Source organism: Eleutherodactylus coqui, chromosome 3, assembly GCF_035609145.1.
Source record: "Eleutherodactylus coqui strain aEleCoq1 chromosome 3, aEleCoq1.hap1, whole genome shotgun sequence".
Classification (NCBI taxonomy): Eukaryota; Metazoa; Chordata; class Amphibia; order Anura; family Eleutherodactylidae; genus Eleutherodactylus; species Eleutherodactylus coqui.
Window position 1 is genome coordinate 97887950 of NC_089839.1, and position 19890 is coordinate 97907839.

At 40.6% G+C, this 19890-nt stretch overlaps 1 protein-coding gene across 8 annotated transcripts in view; it reads right to left on the reverse strand.

Annotated features, from left to right (window-relative positions):
* UTRN (utrophin) overlaps window positions 1-19890 on the reverse strand; it is a 701048-nt gene that overhangs the window by 47493 nt on the left and 633665 nt on the right. For all 8 annotated transcript variants that reach the window (XM_066595903.1, XM_066595904.1, XM_066595902.1 and 5 more), the window contains 2 exons: window positions 13927-14093; window positions 6702-6813 (listed from right to left, as the gene is read on the reverse strand). In XM_066595903.1, coding sequence (XP_066452000.1) covers window positions 6702-6813; window positions 13927-14093 — 279 coding nt within the window. The remainder of the gene's footprint in view (window positions 1-6701; window positions 6814-13926; window positions 14094-19890) is intronic.

A 19890-nucleotide genomic window follows, 5' to 3' on the forward strand; every position in this document is an offset into this window, starting at 1 on the left:
AGCTGCTAAATGATGAAATAAGTCGTCAGTAGTCTGTCTTGCCTTAAAGCAATCGTTTTGCAAATGTATATCTTTTCTTTAATACTATTATAAAAATACGGCATCTTGAAAGGAATTTAGAGTCCTGTGCCCTTCTGGGAATTTTGGAAAAACTCAGCTGCGAAGAAGTTAAGTAGAGCATAAAAGACGCAACGTTCAGTAGATGTTTCATCTCATGTTTGGTGCACAAAGCACTCAAAATCTAATGGTCCAAAAACAACATAATAAGTGATATGACAAGGACCACTGAATATTAAAAACAAAGTGTTCATGTATGGATCATAAAGAGAAGATGCCGGAATCAGTGTTGAACTGGTTGTCCAAGTAAAGAAAGATCTGTTAAAAGCCATAACCTATTCCACAAGGAACAAGTAATCTTATCTAAACCTGTATGAATGTCAAAAAATGAAGAATGTGGTTAACTCTACTACTTAGGCATGAATAAATCCTCAAAGGATGTTTGTCAGGGCTCAAACCCAGAAGCTCCTGTGTTCCAGGCGGCAGCTCTACCTGTTGAACTATCCAGCCCTCTGACAAGCTTCCCTGCTAACCCTTGTTCTTGTTCTTTGTTCCCAACTCTTATCCAGTCCCTGTTTCCCTGATTGCACACCCTATATAACCTGGTCTAGCACCTCTTATCCTTATGTGATTATTGTGATCCCAAGCCTGTAGTTATGCTCCACCACCTGCCTGCTCCTCAATACTGCAAATGCATAGACTTGTGTACCAACCTCTGGCTTCCCCTGACTACACTACCTGTCTACTCCTTGTACAGCAACTGAAACTACCCATATACCGACCTCTGGCTTCCCCCTGACCATGCTACCGGCCCGTACTGGTCCAAACAAGAGGCTCCGAACCAGCATCTGATCATGACAATGTTATTCAAACTGCTTATTTAGACCATCAATGGTAAGATGAGGGAATTTAGCAAAATGGAACCTACTATCTAGGGCTACATCATGAATTTGGTCAAAACTAGAGATGAGCGAGCATACTCGCTAAGGCAAACTACTCGAGCGAGTAGTGCCTTATGCGAGTACCTGCCCACTCGTCTCTAAAGATTCGGGTGTCGGCGGGGGAGAGCGGTAAGTTGCGGGAGTGAGCAGGGGCAAGCGGGGGGAGAGAGTGAGAGAGAGATTCCCCCCCCCCCCCACATTCCTCCCCGCTCTCCCCCACCGCTCCCCGCTGGCACCCGAATCTTTAGAGACGAGTGGGCAGGTACTCGCATAAGGCACTACTCGCTCGAGTAGTTTGCCTTAGTGAGTATGCTCGCTCATCTCTAGTCATAACATATGTTGCACAGCCAACGATTCCAGTGTCACCACACCTACATCACATGTGATGTTTTCATCTTAATTAGGGAAGTGCGGCTAATAGATAGGATATAAATGAGCGCATTTTGATGCATCTTTTTAATCCTGGAAAACTACACCTGGGTGAAAAGTCATCCGATCAAATTTTCAAAATTGTGAATCCGGCGACCCAGCATACCTGTAATTTCTTTACTGTGGATGACAGCAGACGCTCGCCGTTGGTCATCCGCAGTGGAGATTTTAAAATATATATATTTGTATTTCCAGTGCCGTCACTAGGCAATGACGCGGATACCTGTGGCCTATCCGCAATGTCTATTGCGGACAGCCTGAGGGTCGCATAGCCTCTACTGACTTCAATGGAGACAGTCCACAGCAAAATAGAGCATGCTACGATTTTTCCTTCGCTTGCGGAAACAACAATTCGTTTACGAAAGTGTGAAGTTAAAAGCGAAAGTACATGCCTTTTAATGCATGCTGTTTGCTGCGGATCATCTTTGTGAACACGGACGTGGATCCCGCAATGAAAATCCAGTCGTGTGAGACTGGATTTATGTGGCTTTTTTATGCAATTTCCGTGGTGTCCTTGGAGCAGTTTATTTTTAAGACTCTCTCATAAACATATTTTAAGTGGTAAACAAAGACCCACCAAAAAGATACATGCACACCACAATAATGGACCTTTACTAACACTAAAGAAAAGCTAAGGTATACAAGATAGGGATCACTCACAGGGGCGTATGTGTCCCACGTATTAAGTGTGTATTTTTCATGCACATAAAATAGGCAGTACACAGCCAATACACATATATACATGTATATTTGCTGTGCATGTTAAATCTCCATAGCCTATATTGGTCTGTATCAGTTGTGTAATACACACCAAAATAAGAAATTATGTTTCTTTTTTCGCGCACGGAATATGCACATGAAAAAAAACGCATGCATGAGTGGCGTAATAAAAATGAATGTGCTTTTAGCACTGTGAATTACGTGTATGAAAAATACACTTGTAATAAGCAGGTGACATACGCCCGTATAAGTGAACCCAAAGACATAGACATTCAAAAAAAATTAAAAGAGAAAATTGTCAACCATCAGATACTGCAAATAAAGTGCCGATACCCTCAATTATTAACCCCAATAAGGTTTTGCTAAAGTGCATATGACATAATGCTTGATGCTTTTCGTTGTATCAAAAAAGGTTGTTACAATATGTGGCCACCGACTTACCTCTCCTGGCGGCCATGGTTCTCCTCTTCCTAGCAGTTGCCAATCCCCGATGTTTACATTGTCTGTATTTGTCAACCACAGGGCCTGTGTGCGCTCACAGCTGTCCTCTTAAAAGGTCTAAGTATTGTGGTCATTTTGGTCTGCTCAAGGTGCTGGCAAGTTTATTGTGATTCTGTGGTTTCCTGACTTTTCCTTGGCTATTCTGACTATGTTCTTGTCTTGATCCTGACCGTGGCTTGTTATTCTGACTACGCTTTTATTTGTTAACGTTTGGCCTGTTTTACTATGCTGAACCTGCGCTCCGAGATCCAATCTCTAACTTGTTCTCCATGCTGAGTGTAATGCCTGCACCAACCTAGACTGTTTGACTACACATTTGGCACTCAGGTACCATACTAGGCTTCCTGAAAAATGGCTTAGGGACCCCACAGCATAGCCCCCACCTCAATTGATGGGCTTAACGAGTGAAGATTGAGGTACTTCAAGTGTCACCTCAGGATCTGGCCAAAAGCCAAACCAGTGTGTGGTTGAGTGGATCCATATCCACTGTGTATGACAAATATTGTGTTCATTATTGTGGTGTGTGCCTGTGTTTTTGGTGGGTTCATTTCTTAGTCTGCCACATATTCTATTAGAACCCATCAGGCAGCAAACTGTTCAATTTTTATTTTTTAGTGGTATCCATGTTCACTATACACATGACATGTCACTTCCACCAAATATAACAATAAATCTTAGAAAGTGTAAACTGTAAATTCTGACATGGATTGCCCCACAAGGTAATAAGGTCCATTTAGATGGGACGAATGTCGGGCGAATGATGCCCGACACTCGTCCCCGCACATACTCGCTCTTGTGCTGCTGCATGGTAGCTAGTATCGCTGGCTCACAGCGGGGGGGGCTGGAGAAGATTTCTCTCCCCTGCCCCTCTCCATTGACCTAACATAGCGGTCATTCAGTACTGAACGACTGCTATTTACACTGAAAAATCATCGTTCATCATTTATGCAGCATGATTGATGGACGATGAGCTGAACGATGATCATTCAGTGTAAATAGCAGCCGTTCGGTATTAAACGACTGCTATGTTAAGGTGATGGAGAGGGGTGGGTGAGAGTGAGTAGTGAAATCTGCTGCAGCCTTCCTGCCCCCCTGCTGGCCGCTCTGTGAGCGGGCCAGCGATACTAGCTTCCGTGCAACAACACGGGAGTGAGTGTATGCAGGGACAAGTGTTGGGCATCGTTTGCCCAAAATTCGTCCCGTCTAAATGGGCCTTTACAGTTGCGTTATTGCAGGGATTGGACAACCCAACTTTGCTTAAGGTCATTAATACAATTACACCTGTAAGCCAATTAGAGGTTAGCTATGAATACCTATGGACTACACAAGGAAGTATTGTCTTTTTGCATACTGGACCTTAACTTAAAACAACCTGCCGGCCTGGAGGAACAAAGATTGCCATAACAGCTTCTCTGACCACTTGATAGATGTTGTGCATTAGTATGTATCATTAGCCTAAGACACTATACCAGTTTTGATTGACCAGCGCTGCCCTCATCAGCAGTACTGGCCAGTCAGATCAGCGTATGATGTCTTAGACTACTCATGAATACTATGCACAGCGTGCATCAAGTAGTTGGAGAAGTGATTTGGCCATCTTTATTTCTCTAGGGTTGCTTTGAAACATTAAGTACAACATGAAAAACCTGATCTTGGATATGTAACACAATGCCTATAAAGCAAATCTTATACAACTGTCAGCACGGATTACTTATGCACATTTACCAAGGAATCAGCACTTGATGATCAAGAGACCATGGCTAATTTTTACCTGCATGATGCAACAATAAATAAAAGATCTCAAATCTCTTGCAGTGAGGTAAGACAATGCAGAAAAGGGATTTTGAGACAGTAGGATATTTTTCAAAACTGCCAGAGACAGACACTGATGCCAGCTTGTTCAAGTATGACATACACATCTGTTAAGTGTTGTGCAAATCAATTCCAGATCACACTGGGGAATGAAAAGTTCTGATTTAAGTGGAGTGAAGAAAAGAATAGTCAAGTCATGAGGAGAATAGACAAGAAATACAAAAGACTTCTGAGTGACTATACGCTGATGCATTATGAATCTGTGTAAGTACTGTACGCTAGATTAGGGTTCATTAATGCAAAATATAACAACTCACGTTTAACTTCCAAGTGAACCGAAAAATGCAGAGTTAAGATTGCAAAGTCCCCTTTAATTTCTCTACAGACTGATGGATGTTATCATTCACTTTGCATTTCCTAATGTTTTTTAAGTTGTTCCCACTTGGGCACAAGTTGGAACATACACTACCGGGAGCCAAAAGTTTTAGAACACCTCACCCTCCTTCCAGTTATCTTTGACATTAAGACAGTTAAAGACCAGCAAAACACGTGAAATGGTTCAAAGGTACCAAAGTACGTTAAAAACAAAAAGATATTGTGAAATTTCAACCTGAAACGCGACAATTGACTGAATTTTTTATTTTTTCCAAAGGGCATTTTTCAAGGAGCGCATCAAGGACAGCTGCTCTGCAGCACAGAAAGCATATTATGGTTTAAAATTGCATGCAAACTATTCCTACAGGTGTGTCGATTTTAGTAGATTATTATTAACCCCTCTGATTATATATAACCAGTGTTGGAACAGACTACATTACAGCACCCTCTGGAGCAGGATTTGGACAGTTCTGCTCTTCAGGACAGTGCACACCGATAGCATAATGACAAGAAAAAGGCAACTAACCAAAGCTGACAGACAGACAATTCTAACCCTTAGAAGTGTAGGTCTGCCCTACAGATAAATTGCCAAGAAAGCCAAGGTGGTGGTCAGTATAATTTCCTATACTATCAAAAGGCACTTGGAAAGTGGAGGAAACTCTGACAGGAAGAGGTCTGGCAGACCAAAGGCCACTGCTAAATCAGACTACAAGTTTTTGCTAGTCAGCAGTTTGCATTGTTGGCACCTCATAGCACAAAGTCTTCCAGCACAGCTTAATGCAGCAACAAATAAACAAAGTTCCATTTAGACTGTGAAAAGAAGACTTCAATCTGCAGGTGTGACAGGAAGAGTATCAGCAAGAAACCACTGCTAAGACTGCAAAATAGACTTGCATGGGCCAAGCATCACCTCCAGTGGACTACTGAAGAGGGGGAGAAGGTCTGATAGACTGATGAATCAAAATTTGACATCTTTGGTACATCCAAGCAGGGGTTTTGTATGCCATCAAGTAGGTGGAAGGATGGTTCTTAAGTGTGTGACACCAACTGTCAAACGTAGAGAAGGAAGCATGATGGTCTGGGGCTCTTCTACTGGATCTAGATTTAGCAACCCGCACAGGGTGACTGGCACACTGGATAAACAGGGCTGCTACAGAATTTTGATATGCCATGCAATATCCTATGGTGTATGCCTAGTTGGTCAGGGGTTGACATTACAGCAAAACAATGATCCAAAACATACTTCTAGGCTATGTCAGAACTACTTAAGAAGAAAAGAAGAAACCAGTAGGCGGAAAAAAATGAAATGGCCTGCACAGTTTTCCAGACTTATACACCACTGAGCTTTTTTGGGATGAAATAGACAGAAGGGTGAAAGCCAAGAAACCTACAAGTACAGCACATTTATGGGAACATCTTCAGTAGTGTTGGGAAGAAAGGTCTGTACAACATCTGAATGCAACAGTAGAAAGAATGCCTTGATTGAGTAAAGCTGTTCTATCAGCCAGAGGGGGCTGCTTTGAAGAGTAAAAATCTAGATTTAATTTGGTTAAACAAAGGTATTTAATATTAATAATATTTGTATTAATCGTAATTTATTTGTTCTATGCTTTCATTTCAAAGTACATTTGAGATGTTAAACTGTGTAAATATCCATAAAAACTGGAAAAATGTGGGTATTCTAAAACTAAGTGAACCAGTTGGTAAGCAGTTATGGCACTGCTGATAGTACGCATCAACAGGCATAAAGGTCATTAGATCATTAGAATGACTTTTTTTTATCCTTCACTGGTTTTCCTGAAACTTTAGTGATGTGGAAGAGCCTTATGATTCACAAAGCGTGTTTATAAATGTTACAGTATTTACCGGTATGCAATACTCCACCATTGGATGATGCATCTTGTGACCTTTTGCAGTTCTTCCAGAAAAGAAACAACTCTGACAAACATCATAGTTGAAATGTTTCAAACTCCGATATCTGAAAACACAGAATAACATAATATACATAACTCTTAGTTGCCTAAAAAATAGTAAACAGACTCAAGTAAACATTTTATACCGGCAAGCTTTATTTTATTTGCAGGATTTACATGACACACAAAGATCTTTTAAAGGGGAAAAGAGACTTGGAAGTTCTTACTTAGGTGAAGAGATTAAGGAAAAAAGGAATCAAATAACAGTAGAGGGGAAATGTAAGTCTTGGTTGGGTAACCACAGCTCTGTGAAGGAAGATGGAGTTCCAAGTATTTGGCTTCACAAGTTGGGGGTTGTGCCAGCTTATGATGCTATGACATTTATGTGGTTTAGGAAATCCATTTTCAAGTACTCTTTAAAGGAACTCTAGGAGTTAACCTAGGAAAGTCACTTGATAGCCAGAGATGAGAGTAGCTACAAAGAGCATCTCCAGAAGGTCCAGCACATAATCTGCTGATTTTAGTTGGAAATCTGCAATGCTCCTTTGCCTGCACTGGTGCTTCAAGGGATTTTAACATTTGCTTGTAGATGCCTCAACTGTTCACTGGGGGTGCAGCAAGCAGTCATATTATAGTCAAGATACCCTTCTAACAAAAAGGAGTTTTTCAAAGTGGACAACCCCTTTAAAGTATAAACTCCAAGTTTATGCATGCCTTGCATATATAACAGATGTGTCACTCCAAATTCTTGTGTTGTGTGCTGAGACTCAACGATATGGCTCAAAGGTACAATACTGAACTGCAAAAGGGTTTTATATTAGCAGGAAGGTGGATGATATGAATATCTGGGATGAAGTTAAAATTACTATCAGTGTAGTTGTATTCAAAAGTTGATGTAAATCAGTATAAGGGCGCCCACCCACTGGCGTTTGCGATTTTCGTGCGTGAAAAACGCCGCGTTTTCGCGGCTTTTCCGTTAATTTCCATTGACTTTCATGGGTGCATTAGGAGAAAAATAAGGACACATATGCAACTGACAGTTCCTATGTTAAAAAACGCAACGCAACGCAACGCAAAACGCCAGTGGACAGGAGTACATTCAATTCTAATTGCTCTGCAGGAAAAACGCAAAACGCAAAGAAAAAAAAATCGCCAGTGGGTGGCCGCCCTTAGGATGTGGTAGTAAGATAGCTTGGAAATCTATTCAATGTTCAAGACTTTCACATAAATGTATATATGTATACTAGTAATTATTAGGAAATTATAGTACCAGTGTTTCTGGTGGCGCAATGCATGACACAGCTCTGCTGCATGCACGCCCCAGACACAGTTCTGGTACATGGGCGTGTGGCGAACACACACAACTATGCTACATGCCATACACCTCACAGACACAGCTATGCTACATTACCTGCAAGTCACAGACATAGCTCTGCTACACGACATGTGACCCCTGCCACACAGGTGACTGATCACATGATGGTGACATCATGACTGGTCCTATGAGCACACGGCTGCTGGCAGGGTCTGTGTTTTATATATGCTTTAGGACCTGCGATGGCATTATCGCCATGTGATCAGGGGGCTAAGTGCCAGTGGCTTATCACATGACGGTGACATCATCATCAAAGGTCCTGTGAGCACACGGCTGCTGTCATGCTCTGCATGTTTCATGCTGTAGGACCAGTGATGATGTCAAAAGCATGCGATCAGGGGTGGAGCATGGGAAGCACCCACACACATACTAACGGACAAGTGGTCGTTAGTAGTTTGTCTTGTATGACTTAAGGTTCATTTACACAGGACGAGTGTCGGGCATCGAGTGTCCCTGTGTCTCCACGATCCCATGCTCCTGCATGGGAGCTAGCAGAGCTGGGTGGGTCACGGAGCGGCCAGCAGGGGGGTGGGGCAGTGCAGGAGAGTTCTCTCCTCTCGCTCCCCCGCCCCTCTCCATTCACATAACACAGCGGCCATTCACTACTGAACAGTGGCTGTTTAAACTGCACGATGAGTGATGAGCTTCATCACTCATCTTTTATGCAGCATAAAAGATGAGTGATGAAGCTCATCATGCAGTTTAAACAGTGACCGTTTAGTAGCCAATGGCCGCTGTGTTATGTGAATGTAGAGGGGCGGGGGAGCAAGAGAGGAGAAATCTTCTGCACTGCCCTGTCTCCCTGCTGGCCACTCCGTGTGTGAGCCAACTCTGCTAGCTCCCATGCAGGAGCATGGGAGCGAGGAAACACAGGGACGAGTGTCGGGCATCGTTTGCCCGACACTCGTCCTGTGTAAATGGGTCTTTAGATACACACATTACATCAAGTCTGAGTCACAAAAAGTTCATACAATATAAACTTAATATAATACAAAAATTGTGAAAGTCACTTGTCAATTAAAAGTTAATTAATATAGAGCAACTTTTAAATCCTTGTGCAAATATTGAACTTTTTCACCAAGCTAAGTGCAAAGTCAGAGTTTAGAGCCATTAATTATTACAAGCCACTCTCCTTGTTTCTGACACTCACTTCCACTTAATCAGTCTTGGGCACCTTATCCATTAATTGCCATGTAAATTTAGCACAGAATGATGAGAGCAGCCTTATTAACTTTGTCACATAAGCACTAAGAGCTTAAGAATTCTGTGCCAATAAGCCTGAAGAGCAGGACACTGTATACTGTTAATGTTCACATCAAAATATCTGCAGATTTATTAAATATAACATGAAAATATAAAAATGTGTAAAACATCCCCTTTTTACAGGGAAAAATATCTTAAATGTAATTTGATTACCAGTTTTTATTGCCTTGATGTTGAATCTGATGGCTTTAATACTGCAATCTATGACCCAGGAGGAGATACACAAATAAAGTAAAATGTATTTTCTATGTAACCCAGTAAAAATCCAATTTGCTGCTTGTGTTCGTCTCTGCATAAGATTTTATAGAAAGTGCTAGAACAAGCCCTAATATGCTTTCCTCAAAGGTATTTACAACAAAAATGGAAAAAAAAAGATCTGCTACAGCAAACAACCGCAGGAAGAGCCCTGCAGAACATAAAACCGCCAGCTCTCTTGTTAATCGAGGGCCGAAATGTGCAATTAAAACTTTATTATTATTAGTGTCCTTTTAAACTGTCGGTAGTATCTCAGTGTGATACTTGTGTTTCTATTGTGTTGGCTTTATCAGATATCATTTGCCTTTAAGTTGCAATTTAAGGTGTCTGTATACACAGTGTGACAGTGAAGATGAGGCTAAGATCAGAATCACAGTTGGTCGCAGCTCAAAATGATGTTCTTTACCAAAAATTATCACCTCGGAATTGAAATGATCAGTTAATGGCTGGATAGCAGATGTAGTGGAAAGATGATGATCACCAAATCTTGTCACCCAGAAAACAAACAGACTAATGGAGCATACTTTTCCTTTTAAGTTAAGCAGTCTGGAAATTATAGGCTTAACATTTCCAAACCCTACATACACGTACTACTCTTATTGGACTTGTTAACTTCAGCATACTTTCTGAGTATACACTTAAGAGAGAACACTGATGGGATATTGTTACCTCCTTCCGACTCTAGAGACTTTGATCAATCAACACTGCATAAGCGCTCATCATTGTTTATCCAGACAGACTGCCATACATATAAATGTGGCTGGGCTTGGTACTGCAGCTCAGGTCTGTTAATAGGCAGTACCAGGCACGACCCCATCTGTGTTCAGTGCTGTGACTGGAAAAACAATGAGGTGCAGAAGCCCCTTTGTTATGCTGATCAGTGGGGACCCCCAGGATCCTACAATTTAAGTAGTTGTTTACCTACATTTATTTCTACAAGAGCAGGTATAAAGGGGAGGTCTCAACTACACTGCCTAATTTCAGAATGAAGCAGATCTAGTAAGCATGTGATCACCATGGATCCAACTTCTGAAAATCATGTGGATCAACCCTCATTACTGAAGATAATTAAAAGCAACTCATACTTCCGAAAATGTATGATGTTTGTTCAGATGAATATGTCCTAATAGGACACATGGACATGGGTCGCCCAAACTGCATGGGTTGAATCAGGGGCGTAGCTAAAGGCTCATGGGCCTGGGTGCAAAACCTGTAACAGGGCTCATAACTATAATGCTTTATTCATAGTAATGGGCTCCCTATATGGAGAAGAGAGGCCTTATAGGCCCTCTAAGGCTCCTAGGCCCAGGTGCAACTGAATCCCCTATAGTTATGCCAGTGGGCTGAATTAAAGAGAGGCATGGCTTGAGTAAATGTCCTTTTACATGGTATGATTATATGGAATGAATGCTCAATTGTCAGGCCATGTAAAAGGGACAACAATCAGTTGACAAAAGAGTGAACAATTGTTGTTGGCTAATCGTTGCTTTTCAGCAAGCATAAAAATGCTCGCAGGCTGTCTGTAAACCTCTCTGTGTGAACAGGCAGATGTACAACCAGCTATTTGGGTACAAATGATCATAGAAACGATCCTTCGCCCTATCCCAGCAATTCTCAGCCCATGTAAAATAAATGTAGAAATGAAAAAATACCTGACCAGCTTCTAAAAGAATCTTCTTTATTTATATATTCGTTACAACATCATGATAAAATGTATCCGCAGATAATGTTATCCCCCAGCAGCATACGCGTTTCAAAGCTCTAAGGCTTCTTGATAACAGCATGGTTAGCAAACACATCACAGTTCCATTAACAACCCCCTTTCAACAAGGTGTAACTTCTGTTAGAAAGTGTATAGCTGAATGCTTCTGAAACTTATCTTTGGTGGATACCTTATAGGGGGGCTTTTAAATGGAACTCTGATCTTTCTGCTCATAGATTTTTGAAACACGTATGCTGCTGGGGCATAAAGTTATGTGCGGATACATTTTATCATGATGTTTTAAACAGATATATAAAAAAAGGAGAAGACTGTTTTAGCAACTGGCCTGGTGTTTTTTCATTTCTGGATTATTTGCTGCTGGACTCACAGTGGGACCTTGCTTTAGAAAGAATCTGGCTACTTACTGGATTACTATTTAGGAGCGGTGAGCTAAAATAAATGTAAACAACACCAATTGATATGCTTTGTCGATTGGCGCTATTTACTTCTGGTCAAGAATCATCCTGTTTAAAAAGAACCCTAATGGACAGTCATTTTGCTCATCTCCCCAGTGCCTGTCTGGGCTTTAATAGTTGTGCTGCGTTGTTATGACCGCAGCCGTCAGCTTCTGCTACATCTTCATCCAACCGTTAATGGCCATAAGCACTCCCTCTGGCTTTTATGCAGTATTTATCACACCATCCAGACTCCTTTTCTGCTACCTATAGGGTGTGGGCTCTTGCCTGACCCGGTTCTTAAAGGACCATTGCACAGGCACAGATTTTCTGTACTTAGCCAATCTGGACATTCCTTGGGTTATTTAGGTATATTTTCCTACTGGAGGGTGTCTGAACAATAGGCTTAGTTGGTTTTGCAAATGTGCTACTGATTTCTGCCCTGATTACTGCTTCTGACCTGTGCCTATCCACCTAGATTTCTCCCTTTCTGATACCCTGATTTTGAATTGTTATTTCCCTATGTTTTGCTCAACTGCTGCCTGACCAAACTCTGCCTATCTCTCCATTCACACAAGAACTTCAGCTATCTTAACTTCAGTCTGTCCATCAACTACAATTCACCTGTCCCTCTCGTACCCTGCTACAGTGCCTCTGACCTGATCATGTCAGCTGTTACTACACTGAGACTACTCTTGGGGTAATAGCCTGGGGGGCCCTGCAGTTAAGACCAGATCCTCCTTGGAAGGGTAAAAACCAGGGGACCTCCAAGTGCTACTTTCATGAGTAGCCCATGTCAAACTGGTCCATGGCACAGTGGGTCCACACCAGCTGCATCACAGCTTTGCAATTGTGACAGTAACAAACAAGTAAAATGACAAGTGCTCAAAACAAAATAAGATAAGCCCCTGCCCATAAGAATGATCTGAATCAGACCAGAAGCATTTGAGCAGAAGGTCAGAACACTCTGAGAAAGACTGAACACATGGCATGCTGATGTCTTTTAAAAGACTCTAACTAGTGTAAACTATATCTACAGCAACCAGGCTGTCTCATACGATAGCACAGCTTAAAGACAGACATAAGGCTCATAACCAGGAAGCAGAACAGCAGCTGGCACTAGTAAAGCCCTATCATTCCTCAACTCAACCCTAAATATGATTGTTCTCAGCAAGAGAAACCTAGTAATCTTGTAGATATGATACCTTTTAATGTCTCACAAAAAAATATAATGTTATAGCAAGCTTTCAAACCTACTTCTTCCTCAGCCATAATGGAATTGAATTAGGCCTGATAGTAGGTTCGAAAGCTCGCTATAACATCTTGTTTTTTTGTTAGCCACTGAAAGGTATCATATCTACAAGATTACTTGTAATGGAATTCTATTATGCCTGAGGAAGAACCCTAAGTAAATACCCTTCCTAATGTAGATCACCACTTACAAATTTTAACACCTCTAGGCAAATGTACTATGCAAGAAAACAAAACTTTGTATAAAAGTTTTGGAACACAAAAATAGTTTTTAAATAAAATACATGGAATTAAATAATTACACCCATATACTAGAAGATTGTCCCCTACTGTACACACGCAGCATGAAGCTTGCTAATTAAAATGCTAGGCACAAATAATGGATTGTTCCTTTCTGGATGAAATAATTTTCTGAATTTAGTAGATAAAGGAAGATAGTTGAATCTGAGTTTATGTATTAATATGCAAAACACAATTTAATGCTGAAAATGTTATACTAACTTTTATTTTTCTATACTTTCCATTTTTCAGGAAACTTGAAGAACTAGGTGCACTGTTAAAAATGCACGCATGGATAACGTTTCATTTAGGATGACTAAACAAGTAGCATCCAAGTTACATTACTGAACAGATGGAAGGTCTCTACATGTTATGTTAAATGTCTGTAGATAGAAAAATCCATGAAAAGTCAACGGCAAAACACAATCCCCTGCCTAATGCACTGCCCTGCTATCCCTTACACTTGGCAGAACAACGTATACGTTTCGCATGGAGAGTCATTTAAGTAATAAAAAATGGAAGTACTCATGAGTACGTTAAGATAAATCATTTACAATGACATTAGATCTTTTGGCATAGTAGACTTGGATGAACGTACCTGAACCCAACGATTGGACATTCTTTGCAGATATTACACTTGGCTTGATGCTTAGCAGTTTCTGCAGCTGCTACTCTGTGCAAAACAGGCATCCACACCATGGACTGAGGTTCCAAACGCATCCACTCAATGAACTGCTTTACATTGATTTCTGGCTTATTTTGTGCCTGCAAATACAAGAGGAAATCCTGGTAAATGACTGCATTCTTACAATTACAGCAGATCAAAAACTATGCAGAATTGTTGCTATTATTCAGTTGAACTAAAAATACTACCTGGAATGCTTGGTTATTTAATAGAACCCCATTGGCACTGAAAAAATTGACCATAGAATGCGTTTATTTCGGCACTGTCATTTCTCTGCAGGGAGAAGAAATGATGCAGCGAAACAGGATTGGAACATTCACATTCGGACAGTAGTTATAGAATGACGGATTTAACCGTACTATCTAAATGTAAATGGCACATGGATCACATCAGTGAGGGTCCCGGAGATGGAACCACTACTACTGTGCAGAGTAAAAAAATTCTAAAAAAACATTTGAAGCCTATGGTAGGGAACCATATTTGAACCTTAGGAGGTCTGGGGCCATAGACCGGACATCAGCATCCTAACACAGGTTGTATGATGACAAAGCTATGACACGCTGCCTGCGTTGGCCAGAAGAAGGCTCTGTACCCAAGATGGTTAAGTGTAAGTTTTATTTATTTTTTCTATGGCATAAGTCTCTGTTTGCGGCACTCAGCTGCCACTATTACATTTAAGGGGGTAGTATTACTTTTAAGGAGGCCATTTTGGACAATATTACTTCCAAGGAGGCACTATAGGTTAAAAAAAACAAAAAGGGGGCATTCCTATTTTTATAGGGCACAACAGTGGAAAGCATTACTATGCGAAGGCAGCAAAGAGGTAGTACTATGTGCAAGGCCACAGGGGCAATATTACTGTGTGCGACACTGAGAAGATCACTACTACTTTGTTGAGTGCAACAGATGGCATTATTGCTACATGGGGTAGAAAGGGTGGCACTTTTACTATGTGGTTCACTATTGCTGTCTGGGGTACAATATGAGGCAACATTTATTTCAAACTATTATTTTTAGGGACTCTATCTATCTGGCACTGTTGTTTTCATTGTTTCTGTCTGTGCACCACTATTTTTTTGGAGGGGTATTTATAGTTATGACAGCATTACTTCTGAAGGACAGTGTGTGGGGGAACAGTGCTGGACAATAAGTACAGTAAGAGGGGCAGATGGGGCACCAACAGTCACAACATTAGGGGCAGCATAGCGAGTTTATTGAAGTTAGGAAAAGGTAGGGAGCAAGATGGAAAAGTGAGGAGTCAAAGATGTCTGTCCTACAAACTTTGCAAATTTTTTTGTTGCAAATAAGTCATTATGGAGATCTGGGCTGAATGGAAAAGTGAATGACTCCAGTCAGAGAGGACATCTATTGGGATTTTCTGTACTGTAATCACTCATATGGCTTAGGTAGAACTGGTATCTACCTCTATATATACTTGCTGGCTTAATGTCTGCATTGAGCTTTTTCTGCTGACCTGCATTCTTGGAAATGTCCTTACATTGGGCAGTGTACAGCCACCTATTGCAGGAAAATCTAACCATCCCATTGTATGATTGGGGATCAGCAGAATTGTGAATTTAGGTCTAGATTTTAATGGAGGCTATAACTATAATTAAAGAATAATGCAGTAACAATGTTTCTCCAATTGTTACGTCGATTATTTCTCTGTATATATATATATATACTGTATATATATATATGAAATGTTGTTCATCGTTAAACCTTTGCATAAAATGGCATCACAGATACATTTAAAAGATTAGTAAATGGGTATGTTACAGACAGTAACGCCCCATGCTTCTACAGTATAGGTGCTACTTTGGCTCCCTTTGGTAGAAAAGTGTGTTATTTATTTACACGAATGCTTATCCTTGGGCAGAATGCTTTGAAATGCCAACTCGGAATGCTAAAGAGCTATAGCTATAAAACAAACAAATTACAAACTAATGTAGCAAAATTAAAGACAAGAGCATGAATTAAACATCAGCCTAACTCGATCTTCTGCCAAACGTGACGAAGGTGCAGGAGGCTTGTGCATTCCTTCTAAATAGCTCAAATAGCCAAAATGTTTCATTCTAAACTGGCATCACGTAATAACTAAGAGTGGCATGAGGAGTAGTAATTCAGCACCATTAGTTTGCCTTAATATTCATAAGGTTGCAAAAAATGGGACACTAATTATGTGCTGGCTCTCACAAATAACTAGAAGAGGCGTCCCCCTGGTAGAATATATTGTACGAGTGTTCCGATGCTTTTGGCTAGAATCTGTTTTTATAGGATTGCCTGGGGTGACACAATTCCAAAGGTTTTTTGGATGTGCCAGAGGTCCTGTATGTGGCAGGGAGACAGGGAGGAAAGAAGTGCTTCAGCCATGGGGAACATTTGGGGAAGGTTATTACATATACATTCATATACTGAACGATCACTAATTAGGAACAGCTTGTGATCAGTATCGTGGTACTACGCGATGGCTGCATTATGATCCGTACTCAGATAACATGCGGACCTTTCATCTGCCCAGTAGCAAACAACATTTGGCAGTCATGGGTAAACATGGTGACTTAAGTGACTTTCATTGTGGGCAGATTGGTGGTGCTTAGAGGTGTGGGCTCACTGTTCCACGGACCAGGTTGAGTTAGGGCTACTTCTGAAGGTAGCCCCTAGAGATGCTCTGGTTTATAACCTTCCAAGCTGGATCTGGTGTTATCTGCAGAGGCCAAGTATTTCTAAAACAGTCGCACTTGTGGGTTGTACTTAAACCACAGTATTATGAGCGTTCTTCAGCACCACATGACTAATACTGGCGTAATTAAAGATGGAAAACTCACCTACTTCCCCTGTAATTTTTACTGCCAATTGCAACCAATCACAGCGCAGCTTTTACAAGCTAAAATGAAAGCTGAGCTGTCATTGGATGCGAGAGCTCAGCTTTCATTTTAATACTGTTGAGGTAAAATGAAAGCTACGCTGTGATTGGCTGCTATTTCTTATACTGTTTAGGTAAAATGAAAGCTGAGCTGTGATTGGATGCTATCTCCTATACTGTTGAGGTAAAATGAAAGCTGCACAACACAGATTTTCTTTTGGACCGCTTTCATAGGAGTACCGTGTTGGGCTCTTTTTTGGCGCCCACTTTGTATATTCCAGGACTGCTACTCATAAAATCGTTGTGCAACGCACAGACATATTACCTAGTATTATAATACATACATATATAGGGATAATAGAAGTAAACAAAGCTCCTCAGACATCGATACAAACAACCTGAACAACACTTTGAGCAGATGACCCACAGATATGCCAAGGCAACATACACAAATATAAAATACAATAATTGTGTCCCAGTGCTGAAACCCCGTGCAAGCAGAACCACTAAAATACTGTATACAAAGTGAAAAAAAAATATCACTAAAAAAGCCATGGCCCTTTTCACAGCAGTGTCAGAGGTTTCGTTTCAAACCTCTGCTGCGGACTTACATTAAAATGCAGGTCAGTGGGTTGGAAACTGAACAGACCCCTTTTTTAGTAAATGCGGTCCGTTCTATGCTGTTCAATTCCATTATATCACAGTTCTGTTTGGCCAGTGGGGTGTAATCGCAGAGAGCTCGGCTGGTTGCAATGGTAACAGGACGCCACCTACAGGCGTCCTGTATTACCACTGCTTATGATCGCTATAACAAACGATGAGGCATTGCAGGAGAGTCCTGCAATACCTTATCATAGCAATCATGCATGCTGCAATGTAAGTCCCCCAGAGGGACACAAATGGTGTAAAAAAAGATGAAAATAATGTACAAAAAATAAAAATGTAAAAAAAACGTTTTTTGTGCTTTTTCTCATATTAGCATAAAAATATGTTAAAAAAAAAAAGAAAAATGCCACATATTTGGTATCATCGTGTCCGTAACGACACGTACAATAAGTTGAACATGCTTTTCATCCTACACACTAAAAAACTGAGGCCAAAAACCGCAATAAAAGTGATCAAAAAAGCCGTATGTACCCCAAAATGGTACTATTAAAAACTACAGCTCGCAAAAACAAGCTTTCACAGACCTCCATCAATGGAAAAATAAAAAAGTTATAGGACTTTGAATGCAAAAAAAAAAAGTTTCCAAAAAAGGGGTTTTATTGCAGAAAAATGTATTGTGTCGTTTATGCTGCATAATTAACACTTTAATCATCCCCCCCCCCCCTCCAAAAAAATATATATAACTCTATGGCAGAATTCATGTGTTTTCTCTCCCTGCTATCATTAAAAAAAAAAAAGTTTTACAATATAGTCTATGTACCCAAAAACAGCACCAATAAAAACTACAGTTCGCCATGCAAAAAACAAGCCCTAATACGGCCGTGTCGTTGCGTCCTTAAACCCAAAAGAGGCCATGTCCTTAAGGGGTTTAGCTTGCCCGCAAGCCTGTTGGACATGTCCCTGGCTACCCTCCGCTTGGAAACAGTAGTGCCACCGTGACAAGGCCTACAACTTATCCCCACTGTCTCCTAGGCTAGGGTCCGCTCCTCAGACGCTGCACATAGCACAGAAACAGGGCGCCTCGTGAGTATAAAACAGCATCTCCTGCTATTCTGTCATATTTAGACCCTATAATATAGTTTATTGAGCTCAAAGGTCATCCTTAATAACTTCAAAAGGGTTGTTGGTCTGGGGATAATTCCAATTGCCAGCTTGAAGTCAGGAAGGAATTTTTTCCCATAAATGAGGAAAATTGTCTTCTACCCCATTGGTTTTTTTTTGCCTTTCTCTGGATCAACATTGGGGGGGTAACAGGCTGAACTGAATAGACATATGTCTTTTTTCGGTCTTCTATACTGTTACTATTCTATGTTACTATGACAGGTTCCCCTTAACAGCTAACAAAAAAAATGAAGTTACAGCAAGCCAAAGACCTCTTCATCAGGCTAGTAGGTTTTATGGAATGTAACAAAATTAACCCCTTAGTGACTAAGCCTGTTTGCGCCTTAGTGACGCAGCCAAATTTTGGATATCTGACGTGTCAATTTAACATACAATAACTCTGTAAAGGTTTTGCATATCCAAGTGATTCTGACATTGTTTTTCACCACATATTGTACTTCATTTAGGTGGTAAAAATAATATGTGAATATTTATTAAAAGTGCCAAAATTGGGAACATTTTTTGAAAAAAAAATTTTTTTTTACATTTTCAACTGTTATGTCTCAAATATGTGCAAACATACTGTACAAAGATATATATTTCCATCTGTTTACTTCATTCTGGATGCACATTTGAAAAACTTTGTTTTTTTACCATTTAGGAGATGTACAAATTTAACACTACTTATCAACATTTTGAGGAACACTTTGTCTTCCTACACCAAGCCAAGATTGCAAAGGCTCATAGGTGTCAGAATGATAGATACCCCCACAAATGACTGCATTTTTAAAACTACACCCCTTAATATATTCACTCAGGGGTGTCATTTGACCCCACTGGTTTTGTTTTCAGGAAATAATGCAATTTAGAAGAGAAAAAAAATAAATTTTATATTTTTGCAAATATGTCATTTCAAAGACATATTTTTTTCTATAGTGCACATGAAAATGACGATTTACACCCCAAAATGGATACCCCTGTTTGTCCTGTGTTCAAAAATATACCCATTGTGGCCCTAATCTTGTGTCTAGATGCACAACGGGGCCCAAACCGAAAGGAGCAGCCAGTGGCTTTCAGAACAGATATTTTGCTTGAAGGTGATTTAGGCCCCATAGCACACTTGTCTAGCCCTTGAGCAGCCAAAACGTCAGAGAAACCCACAAATGACCCCATTTTGAAAAATAGAACTCTTATCGAATTTATCTAGGGGTTTACTGCGTATTTTGACCCCACAGTTTTTGAAT